Raw genomic sequence first — 21,652 nt, 5'->3', positions numbered from 1 at the left:
TGGTAGAGGAAGGAAGATCCCACAAGCCATGCAGTGTGGCAAAACGAACATGTTCTATATCTTGTTTGGGTGGTGGTTACATGAGGTATATAATTGTTAAAAATCATCAAATCGAAGTAAGGTCTGTGGATTTTTATTACATGCAAATTATACCTCAACCTCAAAAAATTACAAAGGGCTTTCATTAAATAAAGTTTGTGCCATTATTTATTTAACCATTCCTCTAATGTTGGACATTCATTTTTTTCCATTTTTTCACAATCATAAACTATGATGCAATGAATATCTTTGTGCATATATTAGGTTGATCTACATGAAACTACCAATCTTCAACATTTCGACCTATAAAAATGACAAGTTCGTATGGTCCAATCTAGTAGATTTTTAATATTTTGGACTATTCTCTTAGGTTAAATTTTCAGTTGGGTGACTTGAACAAAATTTACGACCATAAGACACTTTTGTACATATTGCTAAATTGCTTTCCCTACCAGTTCTACAAATGTATAATTCCTACTAACCTTTTATGAAAATGTCTACTTGCACCTTAATATTTTTAATTCTTTATATGTTGATAGCCACTTCCACAGCCATATGCCCTCTCTTCTCTCTTACCAGCACTTTGTAGCTCTCTTATGGCTCATAACACATTCTTCTTCCCTCATGTATTGTACACATATGGGTGGATAAGAAAACAACTCCTAGAGGACAAGGACAATCTCATTTTGCTTTGCATCTTCTAGGCTGGTGCCTTGTGCATTTCATTCCTTCATTCGAGAAACAGTACAGAGTTCACACAACGGACCAGTAACTGAGACAGGTGCAGTAGGCATTCAAATAGCTCACTGAACTGAACGCCGCTAGTATCAGATATCCTTTTATACCAGTAGGTCTCATTTGAAACTCAAGCCCCTACGTTTGAAATTCCCAGATTGAGACTTTCTCACTTCTATGATACACTAATCCGGAAACAAGCTCTGAAAGTTTAGATTTAAATGTGTGGACTATGTAAGCGCTGTTCCATCGGCCCTGTTAATAATTCCTTAAAATGCACCCCAGCGCTAACACATTGGGGGACTTCGGACGGGGCAAGTCTGGAAAACCCAAGGCAGCCCGGTGGTGCACGGACTTTTCATGGGCTTCTGAAGGGCGCCAGAGTAACTATGTCTTTATAAGGACATCCGTGTATGTCCTTATAAATATGCAAATCGTGGCAGCGCCGAGCTCATTCCAGTTCCGAGAGGGCCCACACCCACCTTCTGGTCTTCCCAGTCGCCTACACCGAGCGGGCCGGGGGTTCGCTCTGGACCGGACTCGCCTCTCCCGGGGTGCCTGCTCCGCGGGATGTGCTCTGTCCCGCCCCGGGCGCCCGCCACCCAGCCCCTCCCCCAGCGCGCACCGGGAGCCCAGCCCCGCCCCCGGCGCGAGCCCGGAGCCCCGCCTAGCCGCTCAGCTCCGCCCCCGGAGAACGTCCGGAGCCCCGCCCGTCCGGCAGGAAAGCGCAGGCTCGGCGCCACCGCCCACCCTCGCTCGTGCCGTTGGTGTCTGGCTGGGGCCGCGCGTGACCGGCATGAGCACGTTCGCGGGCCAGTGACCGTGTCGGGGATGGACTGCGGCTCCGTCGCGAACGAGAGGCCGAAGCGCCGCCGGCGGCTTCTGCTCTCCCTGGCCGCCGGCCGCGGTGGAGGCCCCGGAAGCCGCGGCGTCCCCACGCGCCGCCTCCCGCCCGGGCTCCTCGGCGGTCTGGGAGCGCTGCGTCCCAGCGCCCCGGGAGCCCGCGGCGGCGCGTCACGTGCCTCCCCGCTGCTCCTCCTCCTGCTGCTGCCCTCCCCGCGCCTGGCCGCTGCCACCCCGCGCCGGCCGCTGGCGGACTGGGAGCGCTCGCGCGCCGGGCCCTCGGCTGCCCCGGCGGGGCGCGGCGGCGCGAGGAGGTGCCAGCCGGGCCTGGCCCCGGGCGTCGCCTGTGCGGCGGGCGCGCTCCACCTGTGCCTCGGCCAGGTGGCCGCCCTCGCTTCCTCCAGGAGAGGTGAGGGCCGGGGCGGCGGGAGCTGGGCGGGTCAGCCGAGGTCGCCGGGCTCCTCCGGGCGTGGGGATGAAGGTCTGTCTGGTTCCGCCCTCTGGGCCACGCAAACCTGGGCTTCCTCGGGTGAAAAGACCCGAATTATTCGGAATGCGAGCACCAGGTGTCTGGCGCAAATCGTGATGGGCTGCGGCGGGGTGGGGGCCTTGCGTGCGGGCAAAGCGCACGCGCGTTTGTAGAGCCGTTTTGTCAGGTGCGCAGCGTTTGGGGGCGCGGGTGAACGGGTGTGCAGGAAGCTGGCGAGTTGAGGCTCGAAGCTCTGGGAGATGAAGGGATTGTTTCACAATTTAATTGCAGACTCTCGTGGGTTCGTTACTCGCCCTGGCACTTTTCTGGGAACTCGGGATGGTTATCAGTCAACAAACTCTTTTCCTTCTTGGCGCTTAATTGTAGCAGAGGAGATTAATATATTTACATATATAATAACATCTGATAAATGCTGTCGGAAAAAATAGAAGGGGTAAAGGTTAGGAGGTGGAGTGGGCCTTCAGTTGCTAATTTAAATGGCGTCCTCGGAATAAGTTTGTTTCATTGAGAAGTTGGCATTTCATTAAATACTTTAAGGAGGTGAGAGCAGTCACGGCCTGCATGAGATTAGACTCAGTTTACTAGATTGCAAATTGCCGATTAAAAAATCATCTGGGAGAATCGTTATTAATTAGCAAACTTGGCAAAAATCTAACTTTGGATAGTCTATGCATATCCATCAGTGGCTATCAGTAACTACACTGATGGCTATTTAAAAAAACGTTTTTCTCAGCAGAAATGCTCGGTAAATGTTAGTTGCATCTAAAATTTAAGAATACCTTTGGCTGGGGGAGAAACTGGTAGTGCAAAGAGTGAAAGCAGCTTTATGTATAGAGGCTGGGAAATGAGTGTTGAACTCTGTCAGTGTCTTGCAGTACCTGTGAGTCTTTATTTCTGTACTTTGCCTTTTGTTGCTCTTTTTTTGACAAACTGGTAATTTGTGATTTGGTTTTCTCTCATAATTTCATCAGCTAATGAGAATTTTGTCCCTTTGTCTTCAGCCTAGTGGTCTGTTTGGTGTCCAAGGTTCTCAGTAGAGCTACTTAGACTTAAGGACGTTTATGAATAGGAAATTTGTGCTCAGTTTCCTCCTCTGTCCAGGGCTAACTTTGGGCTTCTTTTGTATGTGTGTTTTCATATCCTTTTGATATGCTGAAGGTCCCCCCAAAGGAGAATTACATATTACACTTTAACATAGCTCTCTTTACGTGTTTCCCGGTTATTAGTGGGAATTCATAGTTCTTGGGCCTCGTTTCGTTGTCACAATAAAGGAGGAAAAGTGAGTCAGAGGTGTTCCCAGTGCCAGAGTACTGCTGTGTCCCCAGGTGCTGCCCTATGATAGAGGCAAGACGGAATTCACCCTCCATCAGCCAGAGTTGGAGGGCCAAGCGGCAAGTGACTAGGCCCTTTCTCCTTTTTTCAGCCCGCAATATATCTTTGAAATAAGCTTGCAGTTTTGTTTTAAATCACATGAATGATTATTGTTATTAGAAAAAAGGAATTTGGGACTAGAATAATCCCGTCACTTTTCACAAGCCAGTTCTAGACCCAAATGTTTTCAAGCTCCCTGACCCACGGGACAGTCCAGCACGGTTCTGAAGTGAGCAGGGTGGCTTGTAAAGAGCCCTGTAAGAGGTGCAATCATTCATTCATTCATTTATCTGCCATCCAGCTCGGGCTGTTCTGTGTCAGGGTCTCTTCTCATGGAGGCCAGTTTTTGCCCAGGGCTGGAGATAAAGGATGAAAAAAGAGGTGCCAGATTTAAGTGAGCTCACTTACGTGAAAAGGAAAGACCATAGGTGAAGAGCAGAAAGGAGTTCATCTCAAACTTTCTTATTTGGATCTTAGAATTCATACAGTTGAATTTTCTTTTAAGTTATTTCTGGCCTGCAGTATACCAGGCCCTCTCCTAGTGACACAAAAATAACTGACTGGCCGCTCCTGGGGAGCTTGGACTAATATACAGACATGGGAATAAACATAAGTGCTGTGGTAGAGCTATCTGTACTGTGTTCTCAACACAGATAAGGAAGCAATAAAGGTTGCTCCCTGACCTGGGAGGAGGTAGCAGAGAGAACCTTACAGGGTAGCGTAATGCCCTGCCCGGAACATAATGGTTGCTTAGCACGTTGTCACATTAGATGAGGAAGGGTAAAAAGGATGCTTGTAATTTACCAGTTGAGAATGGGGAGCAAGCCAAGCTTAAGGATGGAGTAGCAAGGTCTGCACGTGCAGGAAACAGAATAGTTTAGGTGGTCAGAACAAAAGCTGAAAGGATAAGTGGCTAAATTAGGACAGGCTTTGTATGCCTTGCCAAGGGCCTTACACTATAGGCTAGTGCTTCTTTGAATCTAAGCACCATCCCGCCCACCTCTTTTTAAACCATTAAACACACACATGCATACACGAGTTGTTGCATTTTATATTTTGTCAGTCTGCAAACCATGTTTGGTACAGAGTGATTCCTGGCTCTCTGGTACTTACCTTGGTGCAGACTGTGACCACAGCCACCCCACTCTTTCCACATTGCTAGTAATTTGGGAACCACTGCTATCATCTTACAGAAAAGCAGCAGATCTGTAGGGTCCTGTCCATGTCACATTTTTTGCTTACTTGGAATTTCCTTTGAGTGTTTAGGGGTTGAGAATAAGAGTTGATTAGCTGAAGTATTTTTCTGGTCATTTAGGGCAGCTACTGAGAAAACCTTTGAACTTTGAGTTAGTAGATGACTATTCTGTCCTCTCCCACTCTTCTACAACACCTGGCATCATGGAGAAGTAAGAACAAGTATGAAGCAAGATTTTTATATAGCTATGTTTATTACATTTAAATGAAAGATTTTTTAATTTTATATTGTCCATCTCTCCTTTTCTTTTTTCTTTTTCTGTCAAAATGTCTTTTTTAGTGTGATTGTAAGGAGCTGTTATGTTTAAATGTCCTTTCTTGACAAAATTACAAGTTCGCATTGCAGTTGTTCTATGTTTTTTTAAAGCTGTTTTTTGTGGCTTGTGGAATACAAAAGCCAGGAAACCATTACTATACTACCTCCTTCAAATGAGCACCTTGAAACAGGTTTACAAAACAGGTTGGATCTGTGGTTAAATGCACAGAAATCCATAGCAAAGGTAATATATAAATTGTTAGAACACATCTCTCCAAAGGTAGGCTTTTGCAAAGACAAGGAAAGAAAACTACAGACCAATATCTTTATGAAAACACTAGCAAACCAAATCCAGCAATATGTAAAAAGGAGTATACACCATGACGTGGGATTCTGTCTCAGGAATAGCAGGTTCACTTAACATCTGAAAATCTATTCATGTAGTACACCATATCCACAACATACAGGAGAGAAACCACATGATCATCGCAAAAGACAAAGAATTTGACAGAATTCCATACCTCTTCGTGTTAAAGAACACTTGACAAGTTTGGAACAGAAAGGACCCGCCTCACCTGATAAAGGGCATCTGAAATACCCACAGCTACCATCATACTTAATGGTGAAAGAAGGAGTGTTTTCCCTCCAAAGTCCGGAGCAAGGATGTCTGCTGTCACCATTCTGTTCAACACTCTACTAGAAGTTCTAGCCGGATCAGTTGGGCAAGAAAATGAAAAGGCATCCAGATTGTAAAAGAAGTAAATTATCACTGTTCACAGATGACATGACCTGGTACATAGAAAACTCTAAGGAATTCACTAAAAAAACTATTAAAGCTTATAAACAAATTTAGCAAGATTGCAGGATACAAGATCAATATACAAATTGTACAAAAACAAAAATCGGTTGTATTTCTATATACTAGCAACGAAAAATCTAAAAAACAAGTCCCTTTACAGTAGCATCAAAAGGAATAAAATACTTAAATTTCACCCAAAAACACAAAAGTTATACTCTGAAACCTACATATAACATTATTAAAGAAATTAAAGACCTAAATAAATGGAGAGACATCCCATGTTCATGGTTGGAAGAATTTAGTATTGTTAAGATGGCAGTACTCCCCCAAATTGACCTACAGATTTAACACAATCTCTATCAAAGTTTCAGGTGGCTTCTTTGCAGAAATTGATAAACTGATCCTAAAATTCATATGGAAATGCAAGGGACTCAGAATAGCCAAAACAATCTTGAAAAAGAACAAAGTTGGAGGACTCACTTCCTGATGTCAAAACTTACTACAGAGTTACAAGTAATCAAGAAAATGTGGCACTGCAGAAGGGCAGACATATAAATGAATGGAATAGAATGGAGAATCCACAGATAAATCCTCCCACTTATAGTCAGTTGATTTTTGATGAGAGTCACAAGACAATTTAAGGGAGAAAATAGTGCTGGGACAATTGGACCTCCACATGCAAAAGGATGAAGCTGAACCCCTATCCCACACCATATACAGAAATCAACTCAAAAGGATCAAAGACCTAAATGTGAGACCTAAAACTGCAAAACTCTTAGGAGAAAACAGATGTAAATCTCTGTGTGCTCAGATCAGCCAGTGGTTTCTTAGATATGACACCAAAAGCATAAGGAACAAAAGAAAAAGATAAATTGGGCTTAATTAAAATTTAAAAGTTTTGTGCTTCAAAAGGCACCATCAAGAAAGTAAAAGCCAACCCACAGAATGGGAATATTTGCAGATCATACATATGATAAGGAACGTGTATCTAAAATATATAAAGAATGCTCTTAATTCAGTAATAAAAAGAAAACCCAAATTTTTTAAATGGGCAAAGGGTCTGAATGGATATTTCTCCAAAGAAGATATACAAATGGCCAGTAAGTGCATGAAAAGATGTACATCATTAACCATCAGGGAAATGCAAATCAAAACTACAATGAGATACCACTTTACACCCAATAGGATAATTATAATAAAAAAGACAGATAATAACAATGTTGAGGATGGGGAGAAATTGGAACCCTCATACAGTTAGTCGTTCAACTGATGACGAGGTAAAAAAAAAAAATTGGCATATCTATACAATGAAATATTATTTGGCAATAAAAGGAAATAAGATGCTGACATACTACACGGTGGGTGAGCCTTGAAAATATCACTGTATGTAAAAGAAACCAGTCACAAAATATCACATATCCTAATGATTCTATTCAAATGAAATGTCCAGAGTAGGCAAATTCATAGAGACAGAATATAGGTAAGTGATTGCTGGGGGGGAGTAGGAAGATGAGGGGGTGATAGCTAGAGCATAGCTAGAGGGTATAGGATTTCTTTGGGGATCATGAAAATGTTCTGAAGTTGATTGTGGGATGGTTGCACAGCACTGTAAATATACTGAAAACAATTGGAGTATACATTTGAAATGGGTGAATCATATGTATCTAAGTTATGTCTCAATAAAGCTGTTGTAAAAAACCAGATAGACTTTTGAGGTATGCCCTGTTTTTTCATGGTGCTGAGTTGCTTTTGTTTACCATCAAACATCCACCTGTTTACCATCCACCTGTTTTGAACCGTATTGTCCTTTCCATTCTAGAGCTGAGCGTCTGTGCTGGGAGCCTGCATCTGGAGAGCAAAAGGAGAGATTTCACCTCTTCTCGGAGTAGGAAGCTCTACTTTGACACCCATGCCTTAGTGTGTTTACTCGAAGAAAATGGTAATCCTCTCTCATTTGGTTACTCAGTGCCATAGAAAAACACTATAAATTAGGACTTCCCTTATGATCTTATCGAATTTCTCATATTTCTCTTTGACTTTTTAGTCTGTAGGTAATCTTTTGGTCAGTCTCCATTTTTTAAGTCCTTGTTTTTTGTTTAAGGACATTTTTGCTTCATCAGTACAATTGAGACTTTTCTCCCACATATTCTCTTTGTCCAAGTGGAGCGTATGTTTATAACATTACTCTGGAAGTATGGTGTTATAGGTGAAAAATTAGACATAAGCCAGCAAAACTCAGGAACGATTCCTATGACAGCTGTCTAAGCACAAAAGTGATAGTTTTATTCCTGAGCATCTTGTGTGCTTTAAAATTTTTATGAAATTAAAATGTTACTGAGCAACAATTATTGATAATTTCAACTTGTGATTTTTTTAAAAATTTTCTCTTACTGCGGTTGAGTTAACTAATGTAAAAGATTGCTCTGACATGTATGACAGTTATTGAAAGTGCACTTAGTATATAGGTAGCATTCTCATATTTAATCTTATCTAGACAAATATACAATTTAATACACATTATAATTCTCTCTACTGTGACACATATATTCTCAAAATCAGAATCTCAGATATCATGGCTTATATCTGAAATAAATCTGTGTTTTGACTTTATTGTATAGTTATTCATCCTGTTGTGTGTGTTCATATCTGAAAAACTGCCCTGTGTAGACGTGCTTTACGTGTGCAGGACACCGTGTTGGGGTGGATCTTTGTGTGCTTATGTGGGACAGTTAGCAGCTCTGGGTTCGAGCTCTGCCGCGTTCCAGCTGCGTGGTCTCACAGTCCTTTCTGCCTTTTCAGTTCCCATTTCCCCCTTGGTAGCGTGGGCGTAATAAGAATTCCAAAGAGCCCTTTGAGTATTAAGTAATGTACTTGAATGCACTTTGGGAAAACTGTCACATGCTCTGTGATAATTTTTACAGCTTTTCTTCTCAAACTTGAAACAGTTGGCCTTTTTCACCAAGACTTCTTTCAGCTCAGAATTTAAAAAAGAAAAGTAAAAGTGAGAAGAGGGGCATCTAAAATTATCTTGTTAAGCAGAAGTCTTTCTACTTTTTCTTTCTTTCTGTTTCTTTTTCTTTTTTCTTTTTGATGGACCTGTGTTCTTGTATTCAAAGTAACCAATTGTAAAAAGACATCTTAGAGATAATAGGGGCATCTCAACATACACTAGATGTTTGATGATATTAAAGGAACATCATTAATTTAGTTAAGCGTAACTATGGCCAGGTAGCTGCAGTGGTCCCAAATCCTGTTTCCCAGTGAGAGGTGGTATTTGTTTCCCCTCCCCTGCTTTCAAAATCCATTTATTTATTTATTTTTGACAAATTAAAAATAGCAGATGTTGAATGTTTAAAATGTGATGTTTCAGTATATGTACTGCCTGCTTTTCTTGATTTTCAAACCCTGGCCCATGAATATTTGCATATTTCAAGACCAGTGATGTGAAGACCCCACTGGATGTAGGGTGTGAAGGTGCTTACATGAATGATGGGTGTCTGCGATGGCTGGGTTAGGATAAGGCCAGGAAGGACCCCTCAAGAAATGTTCCATCCTTTATCCCTTTTTCTCTCCAGAGTTATGTCTCCTGATTTACAAAACTTTCTCTGTGTCTGTAATCTCACTAGCCCTGATTCTGTCGCATTCTCTCACTCCTACAAAAAATTAATTTGCATGTGGCAACCCAGGAGGTTTTCAGGCTTCTCCTTTTCTTATCCTTTCTCCTCCTATAGGTGGTTCTAAATTATAAGTCTTTAAAGTTTCTTTTCTTATCAGCGTAAGTTCTCTTTGGTCTCCCTCTTTCTTTTCTTCATAATTCCCAAACCTAATTATGTTTAACTATGAACTCTTATTAATAAGTTTTAAAATTTTCAAAAGACATGTTCATTTTTTAAAAATTAGGGAGACAGAAAAGAAACAAGAAAAACTACTCTGAATCCCAGTACCAGAGTTAAACAGTGTTCACATATGGGTGATTTTTTCCTAGCTGTTCATGACCCACACGTTGAAAATTAAAGGATTTTGAATAAAGTGAAAAGAGTAGGTCTTTGGAGGTCTTTCTGTCTCCTTTAAATTTGTTGCTTTGTTTTTTTTGATTATAAAAAATGCTTAATCTCATCCAAATTGAATCAGTTATAACTTTATCCAAACAAATATGCCATGGATTAATTACAAGAATCAGTAAATTCTTCTGAAGTTCTTATAGCTGGAAGTATTTAACAGAAAGAATTGTATTCCAGGGACTTATGCATCTTAAGCATTTAAAATTAAGCATTTTAATTAGAATTTTCAATGTGAAATATGTTACTACCTGAAGTTATTAAAATCAGCACTGCTGAGTTGAGTCTTTATTAAAAACAGTAGCACTGCTGAGTTGAGTAATTCAGTTCAGCAGCATTTATTGAGTATAAAAGAATATATTTTTTCCAGTTTGAGCCCCCCTCACTCGTGATTGAGGAAAATTATGGAAGAAAAATATAAGAGCCAATTTTGTCTTTTAACATTAAGTAAATTAACAGCTGAATTATTATTTATATAGCCACTGCTTTGACCGATTTGTGCTGGAAATAAAATAAATAAGCTTTCTCTACTTAAGTAAATTATTTTTTACTAACATATACATTTTGAAATTAAGGAAGTCACATCCATTGTAGAAAATTTAGACAACACCAATTACCTAGAATCTTTGTTAAATTACAGAAGAAATAAATTGTTTCTATAATTTTGAGTCTTGCATCTTTTCACTTGACCCTGCACTGCAGGCATCCCCTGTGTCATTAGGCATTCTCTTTTTGAAAACATGGTTTTTGATGGCTAGGAGGGACGTCAGAGCTCAGTCATCCCAACCCCTCATTTTACACGAGGAAACACTCCGATGTGTCCTACTTGTTCCAAGTGACAGACACATCACAGCCTGTGGCTAGACTCTACCTTCCTGCTACACTAGGCTTTCCACCTGCTTCTGAATTCAGACATCCACCTGCATGTGTAAGTTTGCATTCTCTCCCTTTTCTGTGAAGGATTTTTTTATTCTGGCAACTAGAGTCTCCTGAGTGACTGTCTTTGTGTGTTTGCCTAGGGTTTACTACTCAACAGGCAGAAATCATTGTCTCTGCCTTAGTCAAGATCATGGAGGCCAACATGGATATCGTCTACAAAGATATGGTCACCAAGATGCAGCAGGTAACTTTGCTGGGGCACTTGAGCAAATTTGAAATCTAATGATGGGGTATTATTTGTAATATATGTTTGGGGATAATATTCTGTTGAAAAGCATATAGTAATTTTAACATAAACGAGAGACAGATGGCTACAGTGGCATAAAAAATATTTATTCAAAGCTATTTAGTCAGCTGTTATAGAATCACTATGTTTGAAAACTGACTATTCTAGTCACCATGCTTTAATAAATGGAGACGTGGCTAGAATTATAGCAGCTGGTCTTCTGACTGCCACCCTTTTAACTGTGATTCACTTGATGCCGATACTGGAAATGAGTTCATATTCTTTTCTCATTTTCAGACAGAGGAGGACCTTGCTGAACCTCTTTCTTTGTTCCCATGTCCTTCTAGTTTCTCAATAAGATGATACTGGGTAGAGACAGTAGGAGGTGGACTTCCTAGGCCAGACTAGGTTACATGTTTTGTTTTTCTTTTCCCAGGAGATCACTCTTCAGGAAATAATGTCTCAGATTGCTAATGTGAAAAAAGATATGATTATTTTGGAGAAGAGTGAATTTTCAGCCCTCAGATCAGAAAATGAGGTAAAACTAAAGAACCACTCATATTTATCAAATGCTTTATATTAAGACATTGAGATATGATATACATACACAAAAGTGTACAAACACGTGTATGTCTCGATGAATTTTCAGCATAGACTATCAGTCAAATCAAGAAATAGACCGTGACCAGTGCCCCAGAAGTGCTGCTGACGCCCCCTTCTGGTCACTCCTCCCACAGCGGAAACCATTATCCTGGCTAACATGGCTATTGAGTGGTTTGGCTGTTCCAGAACTTTATCGGATGGAATCACAGCGTGTCTTGCAGTGATAGGTCGTTCTTTTTCATTGTTTATAGTATTATAGGAATATGCCACATTATTCTACTGCGATGTATATTAGAGTTGTTTCCAGTTTGAGGTTATTATGAATAAGTGCTGCTGTAAAATATCACTTCATTTCTTAAAGTGTGGCGTTTGGGATCAGCGTTTAAATAAGTGCTGTCTTCGTGTCTTCCTTTATTTTCAGCCCTATTTAAAGTCCCATGAAGGAAGTTCATTTATTATCTGTTGGTCTTACTCTTATAAAAAACCGCCTAGCAAAAGATCCTGCTTTTGCTAGAAAAAGGTAAACTGTGAAACTGTCAAAGTTGTCTTGAAGTCAGTTATTTGAGGGCAGAATTAGTTAAAAGAAAAATTGAAGGAGGAATTAAAGCAGGGCTTCTGAAGGGAGATGAATATATTGAAAACAGTTGTGTTACTAATTTTATGTGGCCTTCAAGATGGATTAAGACGTATCTCAAGACACACCATGATTGTAGTACCATCCTGGCACAACAGTCATTTCTGCCACTGAGACTGTTCAATTATGGTTGTATTCTGAACGTGGCCAAATTTGTGTTGAATGAGGAAAGAACTTGTTCATAAATACATGTTCTAATAGTTGTTTATTATGTTTTTCTTATCTTCTAAATATATCCTTGACATTTCTTGTTAATGTGTTTTTAGAAAATAAAACTTGAACTACATCGGTTAAAACAGCAAGTAATGGTAAGATCTTCATTCCTGTTTGCTTGCTTGTTTATAATTACATAAGCTTAGTAATAAACATAATGTCCGAAATACTTATATGTTCTTAAAAGCTTAATTCTATGTTAAATATTTGTGTGATGTGTCTCGAAAGTACACATTGGAAGATTTAACCAAGAACATAGCCAATGAATAAGTTACTGATGTCTGTAACCAAATTCATTAAGAAAATTGTGATCTAGAAGGAATGAAGTCATTTTTAAATAAAAGATTTTCTAAAGTAGCCACCTGGAACCCTTAGATTATCTTAGGAGAGAATGTCTTTAGAGAATTGCATGTGATTTTAAACGGCTGACTGTGCTAGCTGTTTGATTTTTTTTAAGTGGAAAGGACATTGATGTTAAGAAAAGGTTTTGATGAGTGTCAGAAGGAAGACTTTACTTAAACCAGAATTTAATATTTTATTTCTTTGAGTCCATCTCTGCTTTCCAAAGTTGTCCAAGGAACAGCTTGATTCATAAATTTCACAAGGTGATTGCATTGGGAATCTTGAGGTTAAAGCAACAATAACCCACTCTAGACTGACTTAAACGTAAAAGGGGATTATTTGTATGTGTAATTGGGAAGTCCCAGCAGGGCTGACTGCGGACGTCGCTTAGCCAGAGTCTCCTGACCTCGCTAGTCTCCAGCTCCATTTCTCTGTGCGCCCCCGGCCCGGCCCTTTCCCTTAGCCCCTTCGGGGGGTGCAGTGGAAGCAGCAGGTAAGGCTCACACCCTCACAGAGTTTGGGTCTCTTACTTTGGATTTCTTTCTTTCTTTCTTTGTTGTTTGCCCTCCCACTAGGATGAAGTGATCAAAGTCCGAACAGATACCAAATTAGATTTCAATCTAGAAAAGAGCAGAGTAAAAGAATTGGTATGTTTGTTTACTAAGAATATAGTATGAATTAATTTCTTTGCAGGGTGGAACATTTGGCCAAGTCTGTTTACATACCGTTCACAAGTGCTGTTAAATATTTACCTGTATATCATTGTTAGACAGTTTTTTTCTTTATTTTGACTATATTTTGAATTAAGGCTTAAATTTGATGCTTTCAAAAGTAACATTAAAATTAAAATCTTGGTCAAATCAAGTTTAAATCTTGTATGTTTCAGAGATACTAAATTATGTGTCACTTAGGCATGAATAAAGAAATTAAATTCGATCTTGATCTATTTGATATTGACTTAAACCTCTTCTGGTCCTGATTTTTCAAAAGTTAAGCTGATTATCTGATTTGAATAATATTAAATTATTAATATTAAATAACATTAAATTCTATGTTAAAAATTCAAGATTTAAAAAATATTTCCATATAGTTTTTTTTTAATAGAGAAATCTTCATTACTTTATTGCATTATTTTGAAGTGCAAATTCTGAATGATTCTTGAAGTTATATTAAATTGAAATTTTCTGTTAGGGAAAGTAGTGCTATATATTTGTTACCAAAAAGATATCACAAAATGTGGGTTGCAAATAAGTGGGAGATATATATATATATATATATATATATATATATATATATATATACACACACACATATATATACACACACATATATATATATATATAGTCTGTACAACAACTTGTGGGATCCATGCCCAGGACCTAAGAAAACTGTGGAAATATTGCTCCGCTGCCCTTTGAAATGCCCGTTTATGTGCATTTCAAAGGTAATACATATAAATACAATGTTTTTCCCTCAGAGCTTTCACAGTAACTTCTTGTTTTAAATTTTTTAATTTTAATGAGATATAATTGACATATGACATTACATTTCAGGTGTACAGTGTAATGATTCAATATTTTTATATATTGTGAAATGATCACCACAGTAAGTCTAGTTAACATCCATCACCGCACATAGTTACAAAACTTTTTTTCTTATGATGAGAACTTTTAAGATCCCCTCTCTTAGAAACTTTCAGTGGTACAATACAGTATTATTAACTCGAGGCACCATGCTGTACATTACATCCCCAGAACGCAGTTATTCTGTAACTGGACGTTTGTATTCTTTGACCCCCCTTCTCCCATTTCACCCACCCCCCCCTCCCTGCCCACCTCTGGCAGCCACCAATCTGTTCTCTGTATCTGTGAACTCGGGTTTTTTTGGGTTTTTTTAGATTCCAAATATAAGTGAGATCATATGGCATTTGTCTTTCCCTGTCTGACTTAGTTCACTGAGCATAATACCCTCCAGGTCCATCCGTGTTCTTGCAAATGGCAAGATTTTTTTTTTATTATGACTGAGTAATACTCCATCGCATATATATACGCACTACGTTTTCTTTATTCATTCATCCATCGATGGACACTTAGGTTCCTCCCACGTTTTGGCTATTGTAAGTAATGCTGCAATGAACATGGGGTACAATGAGTTGGATGTTTTATATGTGTTGGGTTGCCTCTAGTGACTTTTAACCCGTCTGTCTTGTTCAGGCTGTATTTGAATTTATTTATTTATTAGTTAGATACCTTTTTTATTCTCAGCATAAGCAGAAATAGGGCATATACAGCATTTTTTAGTAACAAAGAACTGGATGCACATGCAGAAACTGAGTATTCACAGTTGTTCATTGTCTCCTCATTTTTCACAATTTACTTTTAACCAAAATGTGCTACAATGATAAATGAAGCTAATATTGAAATTCAAACAAGTACTTAACTGTATTTTGGAAATGCCTCTGGATTTCAAGAGTTAAGTTGAGCTTTGTTATACAGAATAATTATTATGTCCATGTTACCTGTCTTTCTAGTCTTGAAACACTTTTAACCTTGAAGATTAAATCACTTAGTATTACTAAAATATGTAATGATCACTAGCATATGACTAGTATCTAGAAGAGGAAGAACTCTTTTGGTTACCTTTGTCCTTAGGGTTGTAGACTTAGCAGGAACTCCTTATTCACTTGATTTAGGAAGATGCCTGTAGCCAACCGAGCCAGGAAGAACTTCATATAGGAGATTGGGAGATAGGGGATGTGAACATGGATTAAAGCCAGTGAGTTTATGTGACTTACTAACCTACCTGAGAAGTCGTTCTTGGTAACCCTAAATTCAGATTACTCTGAAGTGCAGGGCAGTAGTATATTAGTATGCAACTGGCATGAATTTAACTGCACTGAGGAAGATAAGCTATTCAAACCTCTCATTCTCTTGTTTAATAAAGTTATAATACTGTTTCAACAAAATTAACTGTGGTGATATTTACAGCCAGTTTCAAAAGCAGTGTAGCCTGTAAACTGCTTTGGGGTGCAGGGAGATGGAGCCATATAGATGTTATTTTAAAAATCATGGCAGTCTGTCATACAGAGTGAAGTAAGTCAGAAAGAGAAAAACAAATACCATATGCTAACACATATATATGGAATCTAAAGAAAAAAAAATGGTTCTGAAGAACCTAGGGGCAAGACAAGACTAAAGACGCAGACGTAGAGAGTGGACTTGAGGACACGGGGACAGGGAAGGGTGAGCTGGGACGAAGTGAGAGAGTGGCATGGACATACATACACTACCAAATGTCAAATAGATAGCTAGTGGGAAGCAGCCGCATAGCACAGGGAGATCAGCTCCGTGCTTTGTGACCACCTAGAGGGGTGGGATAGGGAGGGTGGGAGGGAGACGCAAGAGGGAGGGGATATGGGGATATATGTGTATGTATAGCTGATTCACTTTGGTGTACAGCAGAAACTAACACAACATTGTAAAGCAATTATACTCCAATAAAGATGTTTAAAAAAAAAATCATGGCAATATCAAGACTTAGGTTTTTCTTTTCTCTTGTGGTTGAGTCAATATTGACTTAGTGAAAACTGGAGTTTTAAGGAGTGCAGAAAAATCCCATTCCACCCTGCCCTCTGGTGGTGATCTGGCGCATAGCTCGCTCGCACGCTCTCTCTCTCTCCCTCTCCCTCTCCCTCTCCCTCTCTCTCTCTCTCTCTCTCTCTCCCTCTCTCTCCCTCTCTCTCCCTCTCTCTCCCTTTCTCTCCCCCTGGAGTTGAGCATTCTTTGGTCCTGCAACTAGTTCTTGGTTTGGGGTTTTGGGTTTTTTTCTTTTTTTTACTCCTAAGCAATGCTGTTTCTATACTTTATCCCCTTGGTAGTCACAGGGGAACACTGTATAGCTAGAAAGTTTCTAGATACTTCAAAACCATTAATTTTTTCCCCTATAACAATGTTAATTTATTGAAGTTTTTTAATTCTTCATTTAAATTATAGATTTTCATTTGCTCAGTTAAATCCTAACGCCCACCACTAAGGAAATGTGTCTGATTTTGGTCTCAGTGTCAACAAAATTGCACAATATCTTTGCACAGATATTAATAGCCAAAGGCAAGATACCATTTTAATTCTGGGTAGAACTAGTCAGTTCCCTTAGTAACACTGGATTGTGACAATGCCCATGTGGGTTTGTTTGTTGTTTTTTTCAATTAAAACCAACATGTGATGGTTTAGTGTATTTCTTGTATCTGTATATTTACATAGTGTTTTATAATCACAAGGCAACATCTATGTCACAGAATAATATTCCTTGAAACTATTTTTTCCCCAACTTTATATCTTTTCTCTCTTCTGTCTAAGCCTCAAATAGTGACCAATTTTGTTTGTGGTTACAATGGGATAGCTCCTAAATTGAATTGTTACCCCACTTTTTTCAACCCTCTCAAAGCCAAAAAGCATATGTCCATCTAAATTGGTCCCAGGGAATGCTGTTATAATAGTGGGAGGGACCTAGAGACATCCCAGCGAAGAGATGAAAAGAGAAAACCAGCAGAGGGTGGTGGAGGATGACAAAAGGGAATCCAGATGTTGGAGCGATGAGTGAATATAAATAAGGAACCCCGAAACACAGATCAAAAGGAGAAGGCAAGTAGGCTACTTTACCCTAGGGGTGGCTTCTGGTGGTACATATTCTTGGAATTACTGAGACCAGAATATTTAAGGCACCAGAGGAGGAGGAGGAGAGAGAGAGGAATAAATCAGAATCTGACCTATGTTACGTGTTTGTTTCAGTATTCATTAAACGAAAGGAAGCTGCTGGAAATAAAAACAGAAGTGGTATCATTGGTAAGAAAAGATTCACTTTTCATCTTGCAGAACTGAAACTCTACCCTTGAAGCACCATCCCCTCCTTTCTTCCTCCCCTGGCTGCCACCATTCTATTTTCTGTTTATGAATCTGACTATTCTAGGTCCCTCATGTAAGTGGAATCATACAGTATTTGTCCTTTTGTGACTGGCTTATTTCACTTAGCATAATGTCCTCAAGATTCCTCCATGTTGTAGTGTATGTCAGAATTTCCTTCCTCTTTAAGGCTAAATAATATTCCATTGTATGGATGTAGTACATTTTGATTATCCTTGTGGCCATTGTGAATAATACTATGAACATGGGCATACAGATATCTATTGGAGTTCCTGTTTTCAATTCTTTGGGGTATATATACCGAGAAGTGGAATATCAGGATTTTTTGGTACACAAAATACTTAATTATCTTAATGGAACTTTAAATCTCAGCGATTGAAGAAGAATAAGGAATGGAGATGTTTTATTACATTTTTAGCTTATGGCATGCATAACTTATTTTCCATCCTGTATTACCTGGGACCTCTGAAACCTGCAAGAGACTTCCATGAGAGAATACTGAACTATTCCTCTGGAATATTTTACTCATCCAGGCATTTATTTCCATATTCATTACCTGAATTATTCGCCACAGGGAACTACTTAACTTGCCCTAGGACTTTTAATGAAGTATTTCCAATGCTTTTATGCATTAATGAAATGTTACAAACCCTTTATAACATCAGCCAAACTTACCACCCTTTGGGAGTTAATTGTGTATCTGATTTAACTATTATATTTGGGAAAGAACGCATATAGGTCCTTGGTATAGCCAAGCCTCATACTAATAAAACACTTGGCATTCGAACTATAAAGGAAGAAAACTTTTTAAAAATGTGTATAGGAATAGCATCAAGGCAAGCGCTGTTGCTTTTAGATTACCTAAGATTCCATTCATTTTGTTAAAGCACTTTCTGTATACCTTTCACTAAGAGGAATTCAGAAGGATGAGGCATAGTCATTGCCATTGAGAACAGACCAGCTTCATAATCTTAATCTTATTTGCAGAGCAGTCTATAATTTAAAAAGCTTCCCTCCATCAGTTATCACACTTGATTCTCTAAACAGCTTATGTGAAGACAGGGCCAGTGTTACCTTTTTCTTGGTCTCAAACAGAAGGAAACAGGCCTAGAGATAGCTGCAGCCCTGACCAATACAATACAGCATGAGGCTAGTAGAACTCAGACTAAAGCCCAGGTGTCCTTAATCTGATCCTGTTGGGAAGGGACTCTAGGACTAACAGCAGAGGGGATGCATCCAAAGTGGTTTAACGCTGTGAATCTTTCTTTTAAAAGCACGCCCAGCAAGATCGGGCCATCACGCAGACAGACAGGAAGATAGATACCGAGGTTGCTGGCCTCAAAACCATGCTTGAGTCACACAAGCTTGATAATATTAAATATTTAGCAGGTAAGCCATTTTGTATCTAGATAGTTAAAACAAGCTGAAAATAAATTTAAACAAAAAAAAATTTTTTTTTAGTTTTTTGGCCATGCCACGTGCCGTGTGGGATCTTAGTTCCCTGACCAGGGATCGAACATGTGCCCTCTGCAGTGCAAGCGTAGAGTCCTAACCACTGGACTGCCAGGGAATTCCCAAAATAAATAAAATTTATAAATTAAGTCAAAGACAGATATTGCATTTGATTGATTCTAACACAATTTTTTTTTCATGTTTTAACATCTCTGAAATTGGAAGGCATCTTACAATTTCCAATAGATGGAATATCATACAATAATTGGCATTTATTCTTTCTTTGTAAAGTACATGATTTTATTTACTACTATTGATGGAATCTTAAATTTCATGAGATACTGTCATCGAACTATAGTTTTTTGGAATTATTTTTCATGACATTCAAGATGGAATATTTTACAGATAGTTGAGTTGTGATCTTTTCTGCTTCAATAGGTGACACTCCTTATAAGGGGTTATTTTGCTTCTGCAATTTTTGAGCCAAAAGAGGGAAGGAAGATTCATGTACCAAAAAAAACTACTTAGCCATTATTTTAACTCAGATTTAACATTTTGGATCAATCAATATTTTGAAGTCTAATAGTATTTAGAAGTAGGATTTGCTCATCAAGTTAAAGGGTGTGTCCCTATGTGTTACATGTGCATATACTTTGTGACCACAGAATTTTTGTGATTCTGTACTTTTACTGAAAAGTTTTCTTGGATATTGGATGCATTTGTACTTTAAAGATGATGGTTTCAGATGTGGGGTTTTTTAATAGGCAGGTGTTTCATGGGATGTGGCACATCAGTGAGCAAGCCAAGTTTCTTGGGTTTGGTTTTACTTTCTTGGTGGATATGTGTCTGCTTTTTAATAAAAAGATGTTCCCGCAAGTAATTGTTAATAGAACTAATACTATGCACAATTGTTTTTTTTCTTACAGGATCTGTATTTACGTGCCTAACAGTAGCTCTGGGATTTTATCGTCTGTGGATATAATAAAGTGTCTATTTAAAAGAGCATTTTATTGTCTTGCCTTAAAAATACCAGATTGCTGTGCTTTTTTTTTCTCATTTCCAATTTTAATGCTGATTTTTAATTTAATGCATATTATTTATTTTATGCAAATTATGGACATATAACCAAGGCAAAGAAATGAGAAATTTCATAACTGCTTCTTCCATCTTTTCTGTTTAGTTGACTTTATAACTCTGAGTGGTGGTGGACGAAGCAAAGAAGACTCCACTCAGCTGGGCCAGTGAACTTGGTCTAACCTTTGGGACATACCAACAGTAAATATTTGTATAACTCTCCACAATTTTAAATCTTTTGTTTTAATCGAGGATTAGGGGTCTCCAGTTAAAAGGCACAGGAGCTTTACTAAGTGCTGAAGAATCATTGTAACCAAACCAAGAGCACTGAATCCTCTTCACCTACTGACCCATACCCTAATGCCAGCCGGTCCCTGTGTTAGAGGTTGAGTTTCAAGTCCAGTTGGTTGGTAGCCTCATGCTACATTGTACTTTACACCCAAAAGAGATTTTTTTCTTGTAATTTCCATTGTCTTAGTTATTGTTCTGTTCATTTTCTGTGTGCCTTCCAGCTAGAAAATCTTGTTGCCTGATGAAGCATTGTGATTGGGATGCAGACTCTCTCAGCCTCCTAGAGTGGTAACTTCCTCTCCCTCCCTCCTTCCCTCCCTCCCTCCCTCCCTCCCTCCCTCCCATCCTCCCATCCCTCCCTCCCATCCCTCCCTCCCTCCCTCCCTCCCTCCCTCCCTCCCTCCCATCCCTCCCTCCCTCCCTCCCATCCCTCCCTCCCTGCCTCCCTCCCTCCCTGCCTCCCTCCCTTCCTCCCATCCCTCCCTCCCTCCCTCCCCCCTCCCACTTGGCCCCTCCTCCTCTCCTCCCTCTTGGTGTGAGAGTTGTTACAAGGCTCCAGGGGTGGCACTGCCTCCCTAGAAAACAGGCTCGCTCTCGGCATGGAAGTCCACTTCAGTCTGTGGGACAGGGTTTCTTCCTTCTGGTCTTTGTCAGCTTTTTGTACAAGGGAGGCACAAGGTGTAACTTCTGTAGCAATATCTGGATATGTAGATAGTGCACGTACTTTTCAGAAATGTCTTTAATGAATACACCTTTGCCCATTACAAGCTCAGGTCATAGGCTTTGAAAATTAGATAACTCTCATGCCCAGGTATCATCCTAATCTAGGTTGATTTCTTTGCTTGTTAAAGACATTCTCATACCAACCTTACCTCTGTATTTAAAACAAATTCCAAGATACAACGGGGGGTATTTTGGAGACGCACATTCTCATCTTACTTGAATGACCTGCACGTAGAGAGAATAGCATTTGAGAAATGATGACGCTGAATGGCACCTTCCTGTCTTTCTCCACGTGCACGCGTGTGCATATCACCTGGTCCAATGGAGAAACCACATAGAGACTTCTGGATCAAACTGGTACAAGTACCCATCATCACTGTTCCATCCACAC

General features: G+C 39.5%; 1 protein-coding gene across 1 annotated transcript; it reads left to right on the top strand.

Annotated features, from left to right (window-relative positions):
* Positions 1 to 1,344: 1,344 nt before the first annotated feature.
* On the top strand, positions 1,345 to 20,173 carry MCUR1 (mitochondrial calcium uniporter regulator 1). The gene is made up of 9 exons (XM_061195742.1): positions 1,345 to 2,026; positions 7,607 to 7,726; positions 10,865 to 10,968; positions 11,447 to 11,548; positions 12,514 to 12,555; positions 13,378 to 13,449; positions 17,590 to 17,643; positions 18,996 to 19,110; positions 20,100 to 20,173. Exons 1-9 carry the CDS (start codon positions 1,345 to 1,347, stop codon positions 20,153 to 20,155), a joined length of 1,347 nt encoding a protein of 448 aa, XP_061051725.1. The 3' UTR covers positions 20,156 to 20,173.
* Positions 20,174 to 21,652: the final 1,479 nt, after the last annotated feature.

The sequence above is a fragment of the Eubalaena glacialis genome, chromosome 7, assembly GCF_028564815.1.
Source record: "Eubalaena glacialis isolate mEubGla1 chromosome 7, mEubGla1.1.hap2.+ XY, whole genome shotgun sequence".
In the NCBI taxonomy this organism is placed as follows: domain Eukaryota; kingdom Metazoa; phylum Chordata; class Mammalia; order Artiodactyla; family Balaenidae; genus Eubalaena; species Eubalaena glacialis.
The sequence above is the reverse complement of the archived record's forward strand: the minus strand, read 5'-3'. Positions and strand labels throughout refer to the sequence as shown.

Excerpts from the sequence above, each read along its gene's own strand:
- MCUR1 (XM_061195742.1), top strand. The coding sequence starts at position 1,345 with ATGTGCTCTGTCCCGCCCCGGGCGCCCGCCACCCAGCCCCTCCCCCAG. Across the intron at positions 7,727-10,864 it reads GTGTTTACTCGAAGAAAATG|GGTTTACTACTCAACAGGCA; the intron begins GTAATCCTCTCT and ends GTGTTTGCCTAG. Across the intron at positions 12,556-13,377 it reads GGTTAAAACAGCAAGTAATG|GATGAAGTGATCAAAGTCCG; the intron begins GTAAGATCTTCA and ends CCCTCCCACTAG.